At 46.2% G+C, this 23,242-nt stretch overlaps 1 protein-coding gene across 2 annotated transcripts in view; it reads left to right on the top strand.

Moving 5' to 3' along the window:
• TMEM65 (transmembrane protein 65) overlaps positions 1 to 23,242 on the top strand; it is a 420,478-nt gene that overhangs the window by 314,318 nt on the left and 82,918 nt on the right. For both annotated transcript variants that reach the window (XM_069621592.1, XM_069621591.1), the window contains one exon: positions 2,160 to 2,202. In XM_069621592.1, the coding sequence (XP_069477693.1) occupies positions 2,160 to 2,202 (43 nt within the window). The remainder of the gene's footprint in view (positions 1 to 2,159; positions 2,203 to 23,242) is intronic.

Below are 23,242 nucleotides of genomic sequence, written 5' to 3'. Positions count from 1 at the left end.
ACCCTGCTAAACTGCACACATTCAGGATTGGCACCTCCATAAAAAGACCCATGACTACGAAGGCAGTTTCCCAACCTCCAGCCACGCCTCTTCTTGAGTAGAAGTATCCAGTATGTAACAGGTCACATTAAGGTTTGCACTTCTTACCATCTTCCAGCCCTTCAGACACCTGATGGGTATTTATCCAATATGTTGTCTGATAATGAGAGGAATTAGAATGTTGGTATGCTTTGCTGATCTACAAGCTGTTGATAAACAATTATCCTGCTAGTTTAACTTTAGTCTGATGCTATTTTCTTAATCTGGTGTATTCCAGTCTGGTGTAGTTCACCATCATCCCAGTATTCATGGATCTGCAATCTTTGGCTCTCCAGATGTTTTTGAACAAAAATGACTATCCGCCATAGCTAGCATAGTCAATAGGCATAGATCATGAGGTTGCAGATCCCAGCGGTCGGATGTTCATTCTATCAAAGGTTCTTATAGCTCACTTTTAATGTGTAATTTCTGTTATTTTATGTGAAAGGTTCTTATACCACGCACTGTTGCCACCAGTGTGGTCTCTTGGCACGCTGGCAGATCTGTAAAGCAAGGAGGGAGGTGGATAAGTTAATAGTACTGAGCAGGGAAAATGAGCAAGAGAGCTCTGATGGCAGCTTCTGTCCAGTGACACAACTCACTGAGATTAGGTGTGTTTTTCGGTTGGTAGCCGCCTTGTGGTGTTGGGCGAGACTGTGTGGTTTGTTTTGTTGTGGTTTTGTGAAGTCTGTGCGGTTTGTTGTGCTGTACAGGTATGGTTGTGTTTAGTTTAGAGTTTGAGAAGGTTTATGCAGAAGGGTGAGTTTTGAGTAGGCTTAGTTAGTAGCAGCACCTTTCCTACCCCCTCTTTTCAGACTAAATGCAGCGCATATCCCTTTCCCTGTCGTACATTATGGTGTACAGCAATTACCACGGCCACGGGGTTCCTCCAGGGGATATGTGATCCCTGTGCCCCGTGGTGCGTCTGTGCAAGATATTGCTCCCTATCGCAAATGGGCTAAATAAAAGATTGGGCTCACTGACACACATGGGGTAATTGTAAGCTATTGCTCCCTAAAACAGATGGGCTAAATGCGAGATTTGGCTCACTGACACAAATGGGCTAACTGCAAGATATGACTGACTGACCAAAATTATCTATATTCTAGTAGGTAACAAGAGTGGTGGGGCTTTACTGGAGTACAGTAATGGCTCTACTCCCTGCCCAGACCACACTTATCAGTCACTGCTGGTTGAATGTGGCAGGCTTTCCAGGCGAACCCGGGCAAACACAGAGTGCAGTTGCTTCTTCGTGAGATGCCTTTAGCTATGTTTGCAAATTTACACTCTTTGTGTTCAGTTGTTCTCACAATAAAATCTACTTCATATCTTCTACTCTGACGAGGTGGCTCTGTATCACAATAATTCTCTCCTGATGCAGTCTTTATATCCATTTATGTTCAAAGCTAACTCTCTTCCGTGTCTTATACTGGGGCTGCCCTGAATGGGTAATCTAAATGGGTTTCAAGGCCAAATCCTCATTGAGGAGTGGGATGGGAGGTGGGAGTGGGAAGAGACAAGAAAGTGTGCTGGGGAAGGTGCATGGAGGGGCAGGCAAAAACGGCAGAGAGCTGTGACACAATTACATTATGAGGGAAGAAAGGGAAGAAAAAAAACCAATTTGCACAGGGCAGCTGTACTTGCCAAAGGCAGGTGGGAAGTGGCTTGGTCCTACATACAATGGGTCGAGAGCCTCATGTGCAGGCGGTCAGCTGGCCTCGGGCCCAATCCTGGTTTGGAGGAGAGACCAGGAAGCAGGCTGGGGAAGGTGCAGGAGGGCGGGAAAAAACGGCAGAGAGCCGTGGACTATATAACGAAAGGGGGAAGAAAGGATAACAAAAAATGAAATATTTGCAGAGGGCAGCTGTACTCAACAAAGGCAGGTGGAAATTAAAATAGTCACTATGATGGTAACTTTCATATTTTATTTATTTGCAATCAGGGTTAGGCATATCTGGGCATTATATGTTATGTTATTATGGAAATTGCATTATTTTGATTGACAAATTATGTCCTGTGACCAACCAGGTAGGTGGATGTTTACTGTTCTGTGTGATTTAATAACATTTCTTTTCTTTCAGCTGCTGCCTTAGGAAACCTTGTATCTGATTTAGCTGGATTGGGGTGAGTTGACTCAATTGATTATTTATCAATCTTTTGTATTCTTTTACTTTTTCTTTTATAAAATCGTTTTAGAAAGAGGTTGTATTAATATTAACTTGAAATATTTAATATTCATAGAATTTAAGTAGTTATGTTATGTTGACTTATTCCGCGCACCACTAGCACCCAGTGGGCGTCTCCAGGTGCTCATGTGGCTGTGCAAGAAAGAGGGCAGGGTTGGTTAGTCAAGGTAGAGGGATAGGATAGGACCAAAACCAGGAGAAACTGTCTTCTTTGTGTGTTGAGTTTCAGATAGGTTGTTTGCATGCAATGGCTTGCTTTATCCATAAGGGTGAGGTCCAATGCCTGGGTTGGTTGTTGTATGTGAATGTCTGTTATGTTGGGTGTGTGTTTTATGTGTAAATGGCTGGTATTGAAGGTTGTGGTTGAGAGCACTGGCTTGTTTATCCATAAGGGTTAGGCCCAGAGTCTGGGTTGTTTGCTGAATGTGAATGTCTGTTATGTTAGGTGTGTGTTTGTGTCTGTTTGTGTGTTTTATGTGTACATTGGCTGGTGTTAAGGTTATGGTTCTGCGCGCTGGCTTGTTGCGTCCGTAGGGGTATGGTCCAGTGCATGAGATTGTCTTATGCGAGTTTTAGTTATGTTGGGTGTGTTTGTTTGTAGTTTGGCTAGCCAATGGGCGTGTATTTTGCAAGGGGTGTGTAGAAGGGGATCAGGAGTAGGGGGGATTAGTACATTGGGTACTCTCAAAGTTTTTCTCAGTTACTAATCTTCACGTTTCTATCTAAATGTGACTCATGGTTAATCTGCACAATTCCATAAAAATCTGACGGAAGGCTATTGTTCAGAAAACTAATGTGATACATGGCTAATCTTCACAAATCATGTGACAGATGGCTATTCTTCACAGTTCTATCAAAATGTGATGCATGGCTAGTCTTCCCAAATCTATCTTACTCCTACGTCCGGTCCCTTTCCTCCATACTTTTGGGACATTCCGTCCATCGGGACGGGACCGGAGCACTTTTGAAGCATCAATAATAATGTTTTGTCCTTTTATTTTTATGCGGGGCAACCGCACGTGATTGGAGTCCCGTCTTTCTGAGATCCGCCCCACGCATCACCCTTCAGTCCTTTTCTGCGCGCGGTTGTACGCACTTGTATTGTAGGGAAATTCTTTTTTTGTTCCCTTGTACTTCATCTTCTTGCTCCAGTTCCACAGTCTTCTTTCCTCCGTCTATGCCGGAGCGTATGGGATTCATGTCCTGTTCTTCGAGTGAACGTTGTTTTGCGGCGGTGGATCCCCATTTTCTCTGTCTGGAGTGCTTGGGCCCGGAACATCGGTGGGACACTTGCTTCTACTGCGACTCCCTCTCCGTGCAGGCACTCCAGCGTAGGCTTATCAGATGGGAGGAGATGTTCCAACCGCTTCTTCCTCCACATTTACAGCAGTTCATCGACCGAAAAAGGGAAGCGTACGGTAAGTTCCTTCCTTTTTAGGGCACTCCGGCCAGGGGACTCCTTCCCGGGGTCTTCTGGTTCCGGGAGGGGCCCAAGTGGCTCTGATACCAGGGTTCTCCCTGAGGTGTCCCGAAAGGGATCTAACTTGGATTCCCTAGTTTTCTCCAAGGCCCCCTGTCAGGGGGCTGTCAGAACCGGATATTCATTTTAGGTTCCCCAATTGGGGGCTAAGGCTAAGCCCAACATTTCTGGGGTTGTTTTGACTCAGGTTATTCCCGAGGTTTCCAAGTCTGGAACTAGACCTACCGAGCCTAGTCTTGAGGTGTCCTGTAAAGTGACTAAGGGTACCAGGGTTATTCCTGAGCATCCCCGATTAGGGGCTATAATTAAAACCGGCAAGATGAAGGTGCCTCCTCCAGGGGCTCTGGCTACGGGGTGTGACCCTAAGCCTTCCCACAAACAATCTTGTGGTCGAACCAATCCTGTTGAGGGGGCAAATAAGGCGGGCAAAAGCCCTAAGTCTTCAAGTACAGGCCCTGCCAAGGTTCCCTTACTGAGGGCTAATTCTTCAGCAGAATCAAAATAACTCTTGATCTGCTAGTACTTGCTCTGCCGAGTTTCCCTGTAACAAGAGTAGAATGGATAAAAAAGCCCCTGAAACCCCTGTGGTAACAATGGCCTCACTGAAACCCGTGACACAGATCACCTCAGGCAGTGAAAAAAAATGGCAGTTCAACCCACGCAGTCTGAGGCGACTATTTTGAGGAGCTATTTCACACCAACGTTCTCAACGGCTGGTGCAGAGTGACCTATATTTGGGGCTCAGCAGCGTTTTCCATGGAATGTGGACAATAGGAATCCTTTCAGCCCTTCAATGGATTGGCGTGCTCGGTTTCCGCTGCCACAGTCTCGCTTCCTTCTGTGTCCGCTCCCTTAGTTGATGTGGATCCAGTTGGTGGAGGGGCATCCTGGCATCCAGCCTCTTTCCAATCCTGGGGTTATGCCCCTCCAGAGTGGCCTCTACTCACTCTTCTGCCTAGACCTTCCTATGGGGGCACGTTCTTTGGCAAATTCCAGGCCCTTATGCACTCTGACCTGATGAAGGATTACTTTAAAGATCTATTCAAAGAAATGTATCCTAAGCCTCTGGAGCAGGAGCCTGTTCCTCCTACTCCTCAGCAGGTTTCAGTGGGGCCTCCTCCTCCTTCTCCTCCTCATCCTCCTCTTCTAGTGGGGCCCCCTCCTACACTGCCACCACTGCCTCCACTTTTACCAGAGCTTAAGGCGCGAGTCGCACAAACAAATATGCCCAGTGTCTGAAGTATAACGTGATACAGATCAGTTTTCTGCTCCCGCCACAACTGACGAGGACCAAGCAGACCAGGATAGGGAAAACCCGCCTCACTCTATCGGAACTTTTCATGACCGGGTCTTGGATATAATGGTGTTGCTGGATATTCTAATGCCCAAGCCTCCGGCTCCACAAGAAGGAGTACTTTCCGAAGCGTTAACTCTTACGACACAAGAGCGCACTGGCCTCTTCCTGCAAAACGATGTGCTTGCTGAAGCCAGCAAGGTCAGGCAGAAACCTCATTCCGTGCAGCATGTAAATAGGAACATTGACGCTCGATTCAAGCTACACTTGTCAGAGGACATACCCTTGACTACATTTCCACTCCCTTCATCAACCGTAGTGGCAGCAGCTAGGCTCCAGTGTTAAGGCGTCCTCAACATCCTCCACGGCTGACTCTCCGTTCCTGTCCAAGGAGGACAACATTCTTGAGGCCATTGGGGAAAAACGTTTTTTCCAATTCAGGTCTTCGGCTACGGCAAGCAAATACTGAAGTCATCCTCGGAGCAGTGAATCTCAATCTGTGGAAGGAGCTTTCTGAATTTCAGGAATGCATCCCACAAGACAGGCTGGAAGATTTTAAAGAGGGCCTTTTCGGTGCCATAGTTCTGGCTCAGGACCTGCTATAGGCGGTGCCTCATAATGTAGATACTTCTGCTCATGGCTTTATGGTTGGGGTAGACATCTGCCGCCAAGCGTGGCTGCACACAACAAAGTTCTCCAAAGCGGTGTAGGACAAAGTACTCGACCTTCCCTTCGAAGGTAAAGAGCTGTTCAGTAAAACAAAGGCAAGCACGCAAACGGTTAAATCTTTGTCGGTCCTTGCAAAGCCCCCAGCTAAAGCAGCCTATACGTGATGTCATCTTTGATGTGATGGCTGTTAGTCTTAGCAGTGCACAGTGGTGGCGCTCTGAGGTTTTTTGGTTTTACCTGTAACCATAACGTCCCTGTAACAATGTTTTTCAATTGAATTTTATAGGTTTTTACTAGTGCAACTTAACCATAATGTCCCTTTAACAACGTTTTTTGTCATTGAATTTCATTAGTTTTTAGCAGGATACCCTTAGTGTGTAAAAAAGAACTGTGCAACATAGTGCAAATGCTGGCACCATGTTAATGCGGACAGCAGTCGCGGACTGTACGTCTCTTTTCAGAGATCGTGTGGCATCCAACCGGCTGAGTAAGGCAGGTGCTCTCTTACATAGCGGTACCAATCACCAAACGCAAATAACATAGACAAACAGCACCATGGGCAAAAATTGGCAGGGAAAATAGAGTAGATTTGCAAATTGTGCACTTATGAAGCAAACAAGACAAAGGCATATGGAGTACACCATAACGGAATGCATTGACAACAGCAGGGACTTCTGCCTTCACCAATCTTACCACACTGCTACTTTAAAGGGGAAGAAAGAACGAACTGCCAGAGTAAGCACTGGAAAATGCAAAGACCTGAACGTCAGTACAATGTAGAAAGAACCCTAAACTTTGTAAAATAATTGCACCGGTGCTGTAGTATGCAATGGTACGGAACCATAACTTGTCTTGGTGTAATTTTCTTTTTGGTAAGACAGCATATTGGAAATGAAGGCAAGGTAGTACAAGCGGCAACCCTTGCACAACAGCATACAGGCATAGGAAAGGAAAGAAACCCTGTGCATAGGGAAATGGACAGCCTGGAAGTCAAAGTGGAGACATTGGTGAACAATCGTGCCTTTTTTAAAGGTTGCGTACAAGGATATCATTTGGACAAAATAACACAACACTGGCACACCTGCATGTGTACTCCGTCCCCATTTCGGAGCCCCCCATTCCCTCAAAAAACCGTTGCATGGGAGACGTTATGGTAATACATCAATCTCTTCCCCCCCTAACAACCACATTGTGCAAATCCCCATTTCCCCACAATAAGTACTTCAGCTACCCCTTCCTTTCCAAATGGGGTGTATGCATGTGTACAAGGAAACGATAACAATGAGAATGTTGCTTACTGTTTGAATGGTCATTTTTTTTTTTTTTACCTGAAATGGGGTTCTGACTCAGCGGCACACAGTCCTTGTTGCAATGACTTCAAGTAAGAAAAAAGTAGGTGTCCTATGTACATTGCAGTTGTTCGGCCTATCCGCAATGACAATGGAGGTATCAGTACGGCGCCAGCATGCTCCTCATGTCCGCATGTTGTCCACCATCATTCAATGCGTGTACGCCCGGACGTTTATACATAGTGCAAGTACACGCATGTGTGTCTGTTCCTCTGTGTCCTGCGGACATCGCTACTGTGCAGCATATGCAAAAGAACTTTAATTAGGTCGAGGCGTCCACCCATGTCCTACAGGTAGCTATTCAGATAAACATCCCACCTGCTGTACCTTATACATACCCAGCGTCTCCCTAAATTGTCGGCGCACGTGTGGCACAGTTTTAGTCAGTAGAGAAAAGGCAACAGTGTGCATAGGACACACATGCACGTGTGCACAACGTATTGCTCCCAAAACACGTGCAGGGGACAGCCGTCTCAAATGAGAACTGTGGCGACATCACCATGCGACCGCACCCACTCAGGGCGTGAGCCTTTATTTCGGGGACAGGAGCCAGACCCTCGAACAGCCAGCAAGTGCAGGGTTGAGCAAACTACAGAGTGTTTTTCGGAAAGCACACGCTTATAGACACATCACAATGTGCCATTGCAAATGTATGTATGGTTTGGAACAATGTAGGACTGCTCTCCGGGTGAAAGTTGCTCACAGCAACCCTACAAAAGGGCTCACCCGAGAGGTGCTGAGCAATCAGTTTGCAGCTTTGCTGAACAAAGTAGCAGGCCACATAGGTTTGACCTGTAAGTAATGATGCACCAAATCTGATGTGCTACATCATTAATGGCAACCTTGTTAGTCTGGCTGAGTACGCAGAGTAATGGACAAAATTATGAACGGACCTTGCTGTGCCACACGCAACCGCAGCTGCAATATTCCCCATTGTCCTAATCGAATGGGTAGCTAGCGGCAAAGGGGAGTAAGCACACGTGCGTTTCCCCAAGTACAGCGAGGGCCATGTCACAATGAAGCGGAAACATTCTTTCTTCCCTTTCCAGTTTCTTCTTTTCAGCACGCCGTCATTGCGTACTGTTAAAATGTTCCACGCGTTTCCACCAATGACTTTGAAGAGCTCTCCATGTAACAGTATCAGTTCTGTACAACACTCCTCTGCGTACACACCCCGCCCAGAAACGTTATTGCGCAATCCCGGTGGCACCACAGTCCCATTTCCATCTCCACCATCCTGAAAATCCCCGGATGGGGCTTTCGTGCTGTGGGCGAGCACAACCAGATTAGGGGAAGTTTGTTATAAGGGGCGGCTCTTAAGAGCTTTTTTTGGTTTTTTTTTTGCAGATGCTTCTAGAAGAACACCTTTTGTTCATTTTTTATTTGATTTTGTGTTTTCTTGTGCAGACATTGTTACAGTAAACTCTTCACTGCATCTTGTAGATGGGCAAACAAAACAGCATTTGCGAATGGGCGACAAAGAAATGCCTTCTGGTTGGAAAAATTCTGCATTTCCACAACTTATGAGGTCATTGTTGCAGAAGAACATCCCAGCAGCAGACAAAGTATTCATGCTTCTGTTGATGAGACACCTTCCTGCGTCTGGCTCAGAACAACATCCGTGAGCAGTGGCCCACACTCTTCGTGTTGTTATCGATGAGAACAGCACCTTGGCAGTTGAAAAAGCCTTTTCACTAGCTTTAGCAACCTCTTTAGTCGACGGAACAAGCCTAAACAAGACATGTAACCCATATTCATACTGCCGTAATAGATGACGATAATATCGCCTCTACCGAAAGTCGCCAGGTCTTTGCAAAGTGTATCCATGTCGGTGAAACTGCGCTCGGCCACACCGTTCCACAATGCGACGACTCCTTCCAACCCAAAATTGCCATCAAAGTTTCTTTCCAGGGCATACTTGTGCAGATCGAGTAGATTGGCATCACCTATAGGCAACACAAGGGGTTTCGCCATGTCAACCAGCTACACTACCCAGACTATAATGTACAGCAGTTTGAACGCCCCTTCCTGTGAACCACACCCCCACAGTACCTGATTGGATAATTGCGAAAGTCCCATGTGGACTGGACAGCAACGTAAAAAGCGCAGATTGTGGCACGTGCAGTGCCCAAAGTACCTCGAGGGCTGCACCCCATTAAAGCAGGAGCAGACCTTCTTACCTTTCCACTACCTTTGGTCCAGCACCACCTCATTGGATATGGGTAAATGGACACACACGATTCCACCAATACCATCTAAGACATTACCATCTAACACTGTCAGTGCTGCACAACACTGTACAGTACCAAAACTTTTTCTGCACTATGCGTATTACTGTGTTATAAAGTATACTGTTTTTTCCCCATCCCCAACCATGAAGTGGCACGTCGGTGATATGTGCTTGCAGCGTTCTCATTGCCCCATATCATACAGTGTAATATCGACACAGGAGCTGCCTGATTTCCTTCCGACAATGCTACAAAGTGAATTCCCCACTAACCCACCTCCTACATGAATCGTACAAAATTGGCATCAATAGCAGCATTGAATGTATCGTACCAAGGGAAAGCAAATTTCCAAAAGATCATTCTCTGCACAGCTGTACTTCTGTGTAGGCTGCACTATTACGGCAGGCTCTTTTTGAATCTGCCCCCTTCTACGCCTCCACAAGAGGAGTTACGTGACTTAGGATGATATCTCTCCTATACTGAAATGTCACCAATAGCTCCCAGTGGCTGCGAGGAATAAAGTGAGAAGACTGCATTATGATGAAGGCCTTCTGGCCCCTGGGATCACAATACCTTCAATTCTAACTCTCTATATATATATGCGTGTGCAAGCTCTCATCTGTCTCCATCTCCCTCAGGGTCACCCGCTTCTGCAAAAAAGCAGTTGTTGGTAGATGTGCTTTTTCGCCTGCAACCTCCCTCTGCAACAGGCTCCCTGCCTCCCTGACTCGAGGGGTATCATCGCCGGTTCCGGAAGCACCTCAAAGTCTTTCTCTTCGCGTCTGCTGTTTCTGCTCATCCGGCTAACTGCACGACGTAAACTTAATCTGCACTACTTACCTGACTGTGATGTTGGACTCATGTCACCTCCCCCTGCCAGGCAAACCCCTACACTGGCTTTCTAGCAAACCCCGCACTTGAGGACTGCTTCCTGTATTCCTGACAGCGCATCCACCACCTCGTGTGTACACTTATCAGTGCACTTCGCACAATTGGCCCGTATTTTTACTTATTGTCATTTGTTCTTCTCCCAATGTACTGTACCTTCACCTCCATCCACCCATGGACTTGGGCGATCTAAGTCACACCTGTCCTACTACGTTCTTTGTCTCTGTCTCCCCTCTGTTTGCCCTCCTTTGCCTCGTTGTGCTTTGCTAGACATGTGTGTAGGCGCATTACGAATTCCGTAGCATACAATCGCACATCATATGATATCATACACACAATACATGCACAACAGTAGGATGCCTGCCACTTACCGTGTACACTCAAAAGTAGTTTTTTGTTTTCCGCGCTACCCCACTTACTGCACACTTTTCAAAACATATTGGGCACACGCAGCACACCTTGTATGTTACTAACTGCAAAGAAATACATACAGTTGATGCATACACCCAGGCTGCTTCTCCTTACATTGCTCACTTCCACCATAGCCTTCTGCACTTCTTTGTGCAAATAGACCTTCTGGCACACTGTTTTTCTAAAATGTATTTTTATTGGTTAAATTAGCCTGTAAAAAAGAAAAGAAAATAATTCAACATTCAACATTACATTTGTACACACAAGTCCTTGTGTATTCATCGTGAAACTGTCCCTCATCCCGGCCTTAACATCATAGGATCACAGTCCTTGTTATACCTTCAGCAGGAATTACCCCAATTTGAGCCCTGTCAGATTATGTTCCTCTTGTTTTTGTGGTTACAACAGCAATTTTTCTAGCAGAGTCAGAAATCGAAATAGAGCATAGTTTAGTTGTCTCTCTCGACAATCAAACAGGGCTTGCCACCAATCATCCGCGCTTGGGGTTTGATATTTCATTAGCTAAGGCCCCAAAGTCAGCGATCTTTGCAGGCACATGCCCTTACAGAACAGTGTCAGATGTGTTAAAGTTTCTTCCTCTTGTTTGCAGAATCTACACTCTGCAGTGGTATCTTCGGCTTTACGTAGCTCTCTTAACCACTCCTTGGTTTTGAGGGCATTTAAGCAAAATTGTATAAACAAGGATCTGCTGACATTGTCTGGATACAATTTGATGTGATTCAGCAAAGTACTCCTAGTTTCTGGATTCGTTCGGAACATCTTTCATCAGATTGTTAGAATTCCTTTGGGTCCCAGTCAGAATCCAGTCTAGTCTCCAGACTTTGTTTTTTGCTAGATTTGGATTATCGTGCAGGGTTTTTAAGTCTATATTGTAAAAATCCAAGATTTCCTTGCAGCGTTTATTCCAAAGTGACAGAAGACACGCAGGGTTTCCATTACCTGGATTATGCAATATTTCAAACTGCAGAGCCACTTTCTTCAGTGTCACCTTCCGAAACAAACTCAGGAGATTCCAAATGACACGTGCATTGATTGAAATTAGGTTTAATTCATGTCTGATGCAGGCATTATTTGTTCCCTTCGGTAGTTGCAGGACTCTTACCCTGAAAATGTGTAGACCACACGTCAGAGGAGCATCCAAATGCATTTTCCGCACCAAATATTAGCGCCGGCACTACCTTTTGGCAATAGAAGTTCCTTACCGGCTTTATGCAAAATTTTCCATACGTCTTATGTAAGACACTCGCTTGGCATGCACATTGTCTGCATTTTGTTTTAGCGACTTCTTCCCAAGGACTGTCGTTCAGGATTGCGCTGATTTGCATGCCCAAGTATCTTGTGTTTGTTACATTGCTGAGGCATTCTTTTCCTAAATGCCATTTGAATTTTTTCTGCTTAGATATTTTCAAGTTTTGCAGTGTTAGCACTTCACTCTTTATTTTGTTGATCTGTAGACCATTTGGTCTTACATACAGGTCCACAGCGTCCATCTTTCGCTGCAGGCCTATTGGTGTGGTATCCAGTAATATTTGGTCATCCGCATATAACATCCAACTTATTTGGGATCCATGTATTCTCGGAGAGAATGATCGAACACTGTTGATGGAACTTCGCAATGTCGATAGAAGAATATAGCAGCCAGTGGACATCCCTGATTTACTCCACAGAAGGTGTTAATCGCCTCAGACAAAGTGCCCTTTTGGTCTAAGCGGATTTTAATGTGTGTTCCAGTGTGGAGCTCGCGAATGGCTGCTAACAGATTTTCAGGGCACTCCCACGTCTTCAGTTTGTCCCATAATAGTTCCCGATTTATGCTGTTGAATGCGTGGGAGAAATCCATCAGAGCTAAATACACATTGGTTCCAGTTCTTATGGATTCCATTTTTAATAGATTTATCAAGAGACGATTCAGTGCAATCCTACGCCCTTGACAAAACCAGTCTGACGTGGGTCCATATGCTTTGATTCAGTTGCCCATTTCACTAGTTGCTGCTGTAAAAGGGTCGCGTAAACTTTCCCTAGCACATCTAAGAGTGCTATAGGGCGGTAGTCTTTTGGGTCAGCGCGATTTCCTTTCTTGAAGATTGGGATAATAATCGCACTCTTCCATGATTTGGAACTTTTGCAGTTGGCTGATATCCTCTTAAACAAGACGTAGAATAGCTCTGTCCACATCTCCGGATTTTGCTTGATAGTGTGGTTTGTTAGACCATCAGGCCCTGGGGCTCTGGAGGAGCTGGCTTTTTTATTACCTCCTCAATTTCACTTTTTTCAAAGTTTAAATTCCAATTTTCAATTATGGGGGATGGTCTCGTTCTTACAACTCCTCTTATGGTGTACAGTGCGGAGAAATGTTTTACCCACTCTGCTTCAGTTATTACATTGGCCAGCAATGCCATTTGTGGGGCCCCTTCGTTGTTAATAATTTTCCAAAATTATTTTTGTTTTGGAGTTTTTCCATTATTAATTCTGAGTCATTTTGCACCATAAGTGCTTTATGGGTTCTAAGCCATTGTTTATATTTTTGTTTGCATTCACAATTCGCGGCTAAGTAAAGGTTGCAGTCCGTTCTTGACAACTGCCTTAGTTGCGCTCTCATTTCTCTCTTCCTTCTCATCACCTCTAAATCGAACCTGTGTTTTGCAATAAACCCATAAACCTTCAAGCCCTGTTGTTTTTCTTTAAATGAAGCTAGCAGGTGATTGTACTTGGTTTCTTCTTGGCCCTCCACGTATGAGCTTATGATGATTTTGACATCCGTCTCTTTTAGTCTCAGTCTTTAGTGCTTTTCCTACACTGGTGTAGTTCTCACAGGGGCTAAGTTGTGTTCAAACGGTCTGTATTAAATACATGTTGGCGGCTGCTTTCAACACTCTCCCTCACAATGAAGCATGATGTTTGTTCGGAAATGTAAAGTTATCTCACATTTCGGTACGATTGCCGGAGTATCCGCGTTGTGTGCGCTGCCAGGTATAACCCGGAAGTATAAAGAAGAAAAGAACGCTGTGTCGTAGGAGTCACGTGAGCGCATTCAGAAAGCCTGTGAGAAGTGAACTGTTTCAAGCACTTTGTTTCATTGTTCACTTGTTGAACCAATGTCTACTTTTCACAACAAAAAAAAAGAAAAAAAAAAAACCCTGAAGAACCGTCAAATATCAGACGGGGAAACACGTGTCGGGTTTAAACTAAAAGGACAACAATTCGAAACAATTACACCAGTGTAGGAAAAGCACTGAATTGAATATATTTAAACTGTGAAGCAACAGTTTCTACTTGAATAACAAAACTTCTGCAAACCAAAACTGTGAAGTAACAGTACCTATTTGAATGCAAAACCCATTGGATCAACACATTAGGAGGGTTTAAACTAAAAGGACATTAATTTGAAACAACTATACCAGTGTAGAAGAAGCACTGAATTGGAATTGTTTAAACTGTGAAGTAACAGTTTCTACTTGAATAGAAACTTTTGCAAACCAAAACTTGTGAAGTAACATGCCTATTTGGATTGTATGGCAACACACTAGGAAACGCAACCTTTTCTTTTAAGAATAAATGTATCACAACTGCATGAAATTTTGACCATAATTTAGCACGAAATTTGGGAAAAGTCAAACACTGTGACGTAACAGTTTTTGTCTAGTGTGTATCTTCAATTGAACTAACTACTTCCTGTTAGGAATAAAAACAAAGGCTTAGACAACAGACAATCTATTTGGCTCAACGTATGACCGAAGAAAAGTTCTTGAAAACCATTTTCACCTTTGCAGAGCGCAAATTATTCCAAGGTCTAAATTAGTTAACAGTCCAGATACATACTTGCCAACATTCTGTGACCAAAAACATGTAGGGCTTTTCAAATTTCGAAAGTAATACTTCGCATAACAATTACATCACAGGAAAATACAAAACATACATTGTTGGCACCACTGGAGCATTCTAAAATGCATAACCCATCAAACAGTACAACATGGAAAGATGTTCAAATGTTTAAAATGTATAATGCTAAATGGTAAGTTAACACTGAATTCAATTACCTAACTTCACAGAAAATAATCACACAGAGTTGGTGTGCAACGTTTGCCACTGCTCTGTAGCAGCAGCCCGGGCAGTACATATTTATTCCTGCAGTGCAAGATGAATCACTGGCCTACATGGAGACTGATACCCTCCTCAGTCTGATATGCAGATGCTGTGTGATGGTGGTATGCTCTGCCACTTGCCTTCACTGGTGGTTCACCTAAGGGCTGACCAGGGCAGAGTCATGTAGCTGTCAGGTGATTGGATTGGTCTGAGCCCATCACTCAAAGTAATAATTTATCTGCCCATCGCACAGACAGACAGACTGACTAATGTGTTGCATGCTTTGTCCTGGGCCGGTCTCAAGCATCCTGCCTTAGAGTCACAAAATTACCTGCCCCTGTAAAAAGCAGTAGGATCTGTCACACACATCTGTAGGCGGTGGGACTGCTTAAAAAACAGTAGCCTACTGCCTTAATCAGTAGGGTTGGCAAGTGTGCAGATATCACTGATATTTTACCACCAAACACACAAAAGCACGCTTCCTGACCCAAGATCCCGCTCCTGCTGCAAATTTGGTGAAAATCCGTCCAGCCGTTCGGACTGTAACCGTGCGCAAACTTTTTCCTATTCAGTCTATGGAAAAAAAATAACGTGGGGCACCCTATGCACGGAACCTCACCCAACTTGGCTTAAAATTCGGAGCCTGCCATATACTTTATTTTTGCAAAGTTTGGTGAGGATTCCTCCAGGGGGAGCCAAGTTATAAGCCGCCGAAAAAGTGGTCTTCCTATGTGTTAAGCAACTTAACCATAACTACACGGCCACTACCGCGGGCCGGGTAATATATACATTCAGTGTGAACTCATAAGTCAAAGAAGATAACTATAGAGATGCAGTGCATCGTTCAACAGGATGCTGAATTCCCCTTAGAAACGTAGGCAAGGATCACGCATAGAGATGGGGCAAGTTAGGTCTTACATATTCTTTGAATAAAAACTCCTGAACTATGTCCATAAAGTTTCTGCATCCTTCTTCTGACTTGCCACACTACGGTCTATGATTAAAAATCTTCAGATTAAATGAACTCCACCTCCAATACTTCATGTTCTAATGGAAGGGAAGTATGCAAATCTTGTTATGAATAGAAAATAACTTTTATCTAGAGAGACGTGTATATGGATGAACCCTGGAACTACATCTAATAATAAGCTACTGAATTGGTGTCTTTGCCGTTATTTACAAGCTATGACAAATTCTAGATGGAACTTCACTAGTTCACTTTGGCTTTTTAAATGCTTCAGAAGTGACAAATGTATCTCATGTGCTACTGAGAATAATTACATCCATCCTATCTCCATTAACGGAAGCATCCATGATCCTCTTGACCTATACTCCCTATCGGCATCAATGATTTATAGGTGTTTGCTTTCCAACTCTGTATCCATTGTAGGTAGACAAGAACCGGGAATATGTGAAGTTGAGACCAAATGCTGTCTGCGGCGGAAGTTAGTCATAAGGTATACATGTGGTATAGTCCGTTTAAGAGTGATAGGTTTGGCATGAAGCTTATTTGGTTAATGTGTTCTGGCGTATTTTAGTTCGATTTTCTGTTCATGCAGACAGATTTTCATATTTGTTTTTAACCTCGCGATTATATTCTGTTTTTAGTGTTAGGTTGTTAAGGTCAAGCTTGCACAGTGTTTTAATGTAAGTAGGCTACGCCCGAATATCAAATATAGTTAGTGTAATTTAGCTTTATTTAGAGAAAGCAAATATCAGGCACCTACTGTGGGTTGCGCCTTATCAATTCTTGTGAAGGTGGGATTTGTCTGTGTGCGCTGCTAAAACTCTTCTGAATGGCACCCATAGGGAAGGTGGGAAAGAGCACAGCTTAGATGGAACATTGTTTGGGAGTATGTTGTAGTATTGTGTCTTTGCCTATCTGCTCTGCACTGTACGAATGTGATGTAATGGCTGTTTTATGGTAGAATATAGTGTGCATGTTCCCTGCTGTCCGTTCTAGGAGTGACAGTTGATGAGAGAGAGGGTGGCCAGTGGATGTCCTCCTGTGCGCCTGTGCCTCATCTATCCTGCAACTAAGTTAAACCAGTTTCCTTTTCTACAAGAGGCTCATGGTATCAGAGGTGTAAACTGCCTTACAACATATGTCGTGGGTATGTGATGTTTATACCATATATTTTAAATTCCTTCCATTGTTTATAGGTGTTCTTCCTTACTATTAGATAATAATCTGCTGATGTGGTTCATATGTGTCTTACTGTATTTAAGAAAAATGTAAATAAAAAAAGGATATTACATTGGCTTACACTGTGGGGGAAGACATTAGGAAATTCTCCTGTGCACTGTTGATGACTTGCATCTATTGGATTGTTTCATAAGATACCCTACAAAACAGATTGCAAACTGTATGGCTTTCCCCCCAATTTTTCACAGAAAATGTGCTGTAACATGCCCCATTTTTCAAAATTCAAAAAATGTCATGGAGGGGGAGATCCCTCCCACCCCCAAAACAAACTGCTCACTTGCCTCTGATCGCCCCTCGCATATTTGTGGCAGATATTTACACTTCAGTTAAAAAATTCACCAGCAGCCACTAAGGTGGCAGCACCTCCGGGCAGTGTCCTACCCGTTTCAGATCACAAAGGTGGCCTGTTTTGATTAACTCCACTCAATCCAGTCTGTGTCCCAATGGAAAAAACACAACGCCTGCAATTGTAACATCTCTTGCATCCTTAAATAATAAAGTTGCTTTGAACTACCCATAAGTCAGTCTACTCTAATGGCATCCAATTGTATATTCTGTTTTTTGGTTAACCGTAAGGCAGCTATACAGAAAGACAATCTACTGTTTAGAGGTGTCTATTGAGTACTGTGGTGATTTAGAGGCACTCCCCATCCCATTTTATCACTGGGCTTCGCCATAGAGAACGAGGATGGTCTGGGCACTACCTGATTTGCATTTCTTCCAGTGGGTGGAAGGAGCGGAATTCCCTGGGCTCATCACTCTCTCTAAAACGGGGTTCTTTGTTTTTTTAACATTGAGAGTGCTAAACCGTGTGCATCACAAACTGACTCCATTCCCAGTAGACCCATGTCCCTGACCAGGGCAGTTTGTGGAACCAAAGAAAATATTTCACCCAAACCGTTATTAAAATCCACTACCTGTATGCCCAGGCAGAATGCATTTGCTGGACCGCCCTTGGACTGAGCGGTCTGATTGGACCACTGTATTCACACATTTAGCACATAGAGGCAATTATGGAGCACCAGAGGGCAGTTAACACTTGCACAAGAAATTCCAATATGCTGTAGAATGCTGCAGAATGTAAGCTGCAGAACCGATGATGAGAATAATAGACACCTATATTTAGCTACCCAGTACGAAAACGTTGATAATTATTGCCTAACGACCAAGTTAGGGCATCAAGGGGACAATCCTGCGTCGGTTTGCAAACAAACACGCACGCCGAGATGTATAAATGGAGCCAGAAAAAGCCAGAAAGAAAGAAAATCTGTCTGGAAGTAGGCGTGCTACTCGCCGTTTCCTGGGGAGAAAGGGAGTTCACTAACTGGACCAAGGGTAGCCTATCTTTTGGCGATGACCCTGCAGAAGCTCTACCAGTTTGAAGGCAATGGCCACAACACTAGGAGCCCTTAGAATAGCGACTGCCTGACAATGGCCCGGATTGAGAGAGACATACTTTTTCCAGCCAGAGAAGAGTCAATGTGGAGTGGCAGAAGCCTGAGGTTGCCACCAACCATGCCATAATACGGAGGAGGAGCAAGTACCATGGCTTTAATAGAACATTGAATGTGAAAAAGGAGCAAAGGGACTGTGGAGAGGTCTAGAGATTACATTGTCAGGCAAAGAAAAAGGCAGAAGATTTAAGAGCCTATGGAGAAGTCTGAAACGGGAGTACTCCATGGAGGGCTTGTCCATGGAACTTTCTTTGGATGTGTTCGTAGATTGGAGTTGGACATTAATAGAGTAGGCTTGCATCACTTCATGTTGTTACAAGATAAGGAGCATGTCTTAAGCACAGGGTTGTCTCTGAGGTTAAAATACTTATTAGTAGGTAGGTTGGAAGTTTTATATTCAAAACTGCTTTTGGACTTTATAGACTGGGGCATCGCTGGAGGGAAAATTAGTTATCAAGGTTAGGTTTGAGACTTTAATGTTCCTCAGAATCTACACCCCAAGGGGTAAGGAGCACATTATCAACCCCACTTTGTGTTGACCCATCCTGAACAATGTTTTACTAAGTTTGTCTGTGTTGATTTTCGGTGATTACCTCACTTCCTGTATGCTTTTCACCAACTTGAAGCAAGATTTCTTAATGAAGACACTTTAAAACAAACCACTTTTGTGCCTTGTGCCATTGCTTCGCACCCTCAAAGGACAACAGGGTAGCCTTTTTTTATTGTGGTGTCTCTGGTCCCTCTTCTTTGAGATAGGCGGGGCACAACCGGTCATAAGGGAGACAGTCCAATAAAGGGGAAAGTATAATTATTGAGGCTCCCTGACCATTTACCTTTTCACATTTTGATAGTTTGTGATTAGTTTATCGATGTTGGGCCTGCTTTCCAAATCAGTTTGTTGTCCTGGGCCTGGACTACCCTTACAATGTTTCAATTCCTTGGATGATTTCTCACCTTTCTTCTACTCAGTGGTGCCTCCAATACTGCATTTTCCCAATGCGTCCATAACCCCAGCACCTCAGAGGAATTGCTTGTGCCTCTGAATTGTTCCTTTTTGCTTTGGCCTTTGCATGACCCTCTACATCCTGGTCATGGTACTGCCATAACGCTGATCTTTGTAGAACTTGTTGGCTTTGTTTCTCTGTTGACAGGTTACAACTTGTCATGTACTTCACTGCTCTCCTCTGACACCCCCTGCACTTAACTGACATGTAATGCATGAAGAACTGTGAATGATCAGATTTCTCTATCCCCCATCCCACCCCTTGTTCTCCAGCATGGGGTCTGACGTAGATTCACATGCTCATGAATATTCCCCGTCGTCAGGCTGGGAATCCTCAGTAAAGAAAAAATCAGTTTCAGTTTCGTTTCTGAACTGTCTTTCTTAGTAGTAACCAATCACTGGTCTCTGGGTCATACTGCCCCCAGCCAATGACTGCCCTCTCCCTAAGCCCCTTCCCTGGCAGCCATCCTCAGATTTTTACCACACGTTCAAGTGTTGGGAGTCCTCGTGCTATAGCTCTCGAGCTTTTACTGCGTTTTGTGATTTTATTTATTTATTTATTTATTTTTTCCTCAAAGAGTTAAATCAAATTTTTTCGGTCAATCGAGCCTCAAGCTCCATCATTTCTACTTCCGATCAACAGGGACCCGTTTCCAAATTTTCTACGCCCCTCAAGGGCAAAGTTCTCGTCGAGTTATGCTTCTTGGTGGATTCCAGAAGACCTTGAGGCCTACCTCATGGACATGGCCCAGGACAAAGGAAACTCGACGCCCGGATCCAAGCTGTTCAGGAACTGCCCAGGATGCGGATTGCAGAATGTCTTCAAGGAGGACGAGCATTCTAGATGCCTCTACTGCCTGCACAAAGACAAAACGCACGTGGAGAAAGACTGTGCGTTTTGCAAGAACATGTCGGAACGGACCATGAAGGATCGGCGTATCCGCCTCACCAACTGGCTGGAAGGAAAGAGCCCAACAGGTGAGAAGAAGAGGTCCGAGCGGTCTTCTAAGTCCTTTGAGGGCTCTCCTGCGACAGGGGCCCAACAAAAGGCTAAGCACAGCGAGTCAGCGGGCACCGGGAGGGCCGAACGGTCGGGCTCCTCGGCTGCAAGGCAGGGTGCGCTTTCACCGACCGCATCAACCACGAGCCAACACTCTGGCTCGGGGAAGAGGAAATCGGAGAACCCGGGTAAACTTCTGGAGAAGCCCCGGTCAATCCTGACGGAAACAGCTGAGGGGGAGCGAGGCGGTGACCCTCCCCCCAAGATGAAGGCCTCAAGCGCGCCTAAAGTCGTGAAGGCCTTGATTCACCCGGCTAAGGCCTCTATCGAGGGAGTCTTGGCGGGCCTGGCGAAGCCTGTGGAGGCTACCCCAGTGGAGGTGACCTCGGGGCCCAGAGTTTCCCTGCCACCGCGGAGGGAATCCTCTTTTCAGCCCATCGATAAGACCCCCGTGAGAACCCTGGTGCAAAAAGAGCGGGGGGTGGCCATCACGGACACAGATTCAGCCTCTGAGGAGGAGCTGGCTGGGGTCGTGAAGATCCTTAAAGAGAAGTTCGAGGAGGTCCGGTCCCACGGGAGGGATCCCGACGAGGTGGACGAAGAGAGCGACGGTAGTGCCGACGAGGTTCCCATGGAGGCGGAGGATTCCACTCCCCAACCGTCGCGCCTTCACAGCCGGTACCCGAGCCTCAGGTCAACTTGGGAGCCATTTTGATGACGATCCAGGCCTTATGTACAGAGATAAGGACCAGGTTGCCCTTACCCCCAACGGACGATCCAGCGGAACCTGGGCCGTCGGGGAGCCCTCCAAGCAAGCGGAGAAGAGTTCATCCCCCACTGCCCTTTCAGCCTTCACGGCCCTCACAGCCTTCATCCCCTTCCCCTGATCCTAGGGAGGACACGAGAACGGAGACGGCCACGACGGGGACAGATGACGACACTGGTGACGACGAGATGGACCTTCCATCACCACCACCTCCTCGGGCCTCCCCGCCCGATGAAATTGGCTCCTTCCACGCCATGATTGCCAGGGCATCCGAGCTCTTCGCGTTCTGCCCCGAAGAACAGAAGAAGGAAGGTTTCCTCTATGAACGGCGTGAGACCAAAAGGAAGACGGTCTTCTCAGTCCCGTTACTTAATGACATCTGGGACGAGGGGCTGTTGCTCCTGAAGAACCCGTCCACGACTCCTGCCAATAGAGGCCGGTATGAGAAGAAGTACTGGGTCCCTGATTCCGCTCCTCTGTGCCTTAGGGCTCAGCCGACCCCCAGATTCGGTCGTCTCGACGGCAGCCAAGAAGAAGGCGGCGTGGGCTACGGCTTCGTCTTCCACCTCCCCCCCGGACGGCGAGGGGGAAAAAACTGGACGCCATGGGGCGACGGGTCATCTCGTCGGCGGCGACAACGATTAAAGCGGCCAACGCTTCAGCGATTGTGGCCCTTTACGACAGGGAGCTTTGGTTTATGATAGCTCCTCTGCTGGACTTCCTCCCGGACGACAAGAGGGCAGAGGCCCTAGAGATCTTGCAAGAGGGTGAGGTGGCGTCGGACCACGCCATAACGGTGGCCACGGACATTGCTGACATCGGGTTCCGCCAGTTGGGCAACAGTGTTTGTCTTCGACGGTGTGGTTGGCTCATCCTGGACCTTTGTTGTTTAAGAAGTACATCAAGGCCCAGAAGTTCCGGATAGTTACCCTCCTGCACATGCTGGGGCAGCTGGAGGAGGGCAACTTCCTATCGTCGCTGGACTTGGAGGATGCCTACTTTCACATCCCCATTCTAAAAGGACATCGAAAGTTTCTCAGATTCGTAGTCCAAGGACGGCACTACCAATTCAAGGCCCTTCCCTTCGGATTGAAGTCGGCGCCCAGGGTATTCACCAAGTGCCTAGCAACGGAGGCTGCGCGGCTGCGCCTGCAGGGGATCCACGTCTACCCCTACCTGGACGATTGGCTCATCCGAGCAAAGACAAGAGAACTCGCAGTTGGGCACACAGTGAAGACCATCCAACTGCTCATGGACCTGGGTTTCTCCATCAACTTCACCAAATCTGTTCCGTCGCAGGTTTCTGGGAGCCAAGCTCGACACAGTGGCGCGACTGGCCTCCTCGTCGGAGGAAAGGACGAAGGCCATTATGGGCAAGGTGCAGCGGCTGTTGACCATGGATGTGGCCAGTGTGAGGTCCATCAAGTCCCTTCTCGGCATGATATCCTTGTGCATCTACCCAGTGCTCCTGTGCAGACCGCGGATGCGGCCACTGCAAGAGTTCCTCGACGCCCGGTGGATGCAAGTGGCGGGCAGCTTCGAAGACAGGATCCCGCTCAACGAGGCCTTGCGACAAGCGATCCGGTGGTGGGGCGCCCGTGCACATCTGGCGGCGGTTTCAGACTTCCAGACCCCGGCGCACCACGAGACGGTGAAGAGGGATGCCTCCCTGGAGGGGTGGGGAGCGCACACTCGAGATCTCCAAGCAAGAGGCCTTTGGCTCCCAGAGGAGATGTCACTACATATCAACATCCTGGAGCTCCGAGCCGTGTTCTGGGCCCTCAGATCGTTCCTCCCGTCCCTCAAGGCCAAGGTGGTGAGGATCTTCACCGACAACACCACCACAATGATCTACATCCTGAAGCAGGGAGGCACCAGATCCCTAGCCCTATCCAAGGAGGCCCAGGATCTGTGGCACTGAGCTGTCGCCCAGGGGATGTTTCTGGTGCCCTTCCACCTGGCAGGAATAAAGAACACTGTTGCCGACTCACTCAGCAGGGAGCTTGGCTCGTGCCACGAGTGGGAAATGCGTCAGGATCAAGTGGATCTACTCTTCCAATGATGGGGCAATCCCCAGATCAACCTATTCGTGATGGCGACAAACACCAAGTGCCGGAGGTTCGCCA

This window comes from Ambystoma mexicanum, chromosome 5q (assembly GCF_040938575.1).
Source record: "Ambystoma mexicanum isolate Mex_15411 chromosome 5q, UKY_AmexF1_1, whole genome shotgun sequence".
Taxonomy (NCBI): Eukaryota; Metazoa; Chordata; class Amphibia; order Caudata; family Ambystomatidae; genus Ambystoma; species Ambystoma mexicanum.
This window is presented reverse-complemented; position numbering and strand designations above follow the sequence as displayed.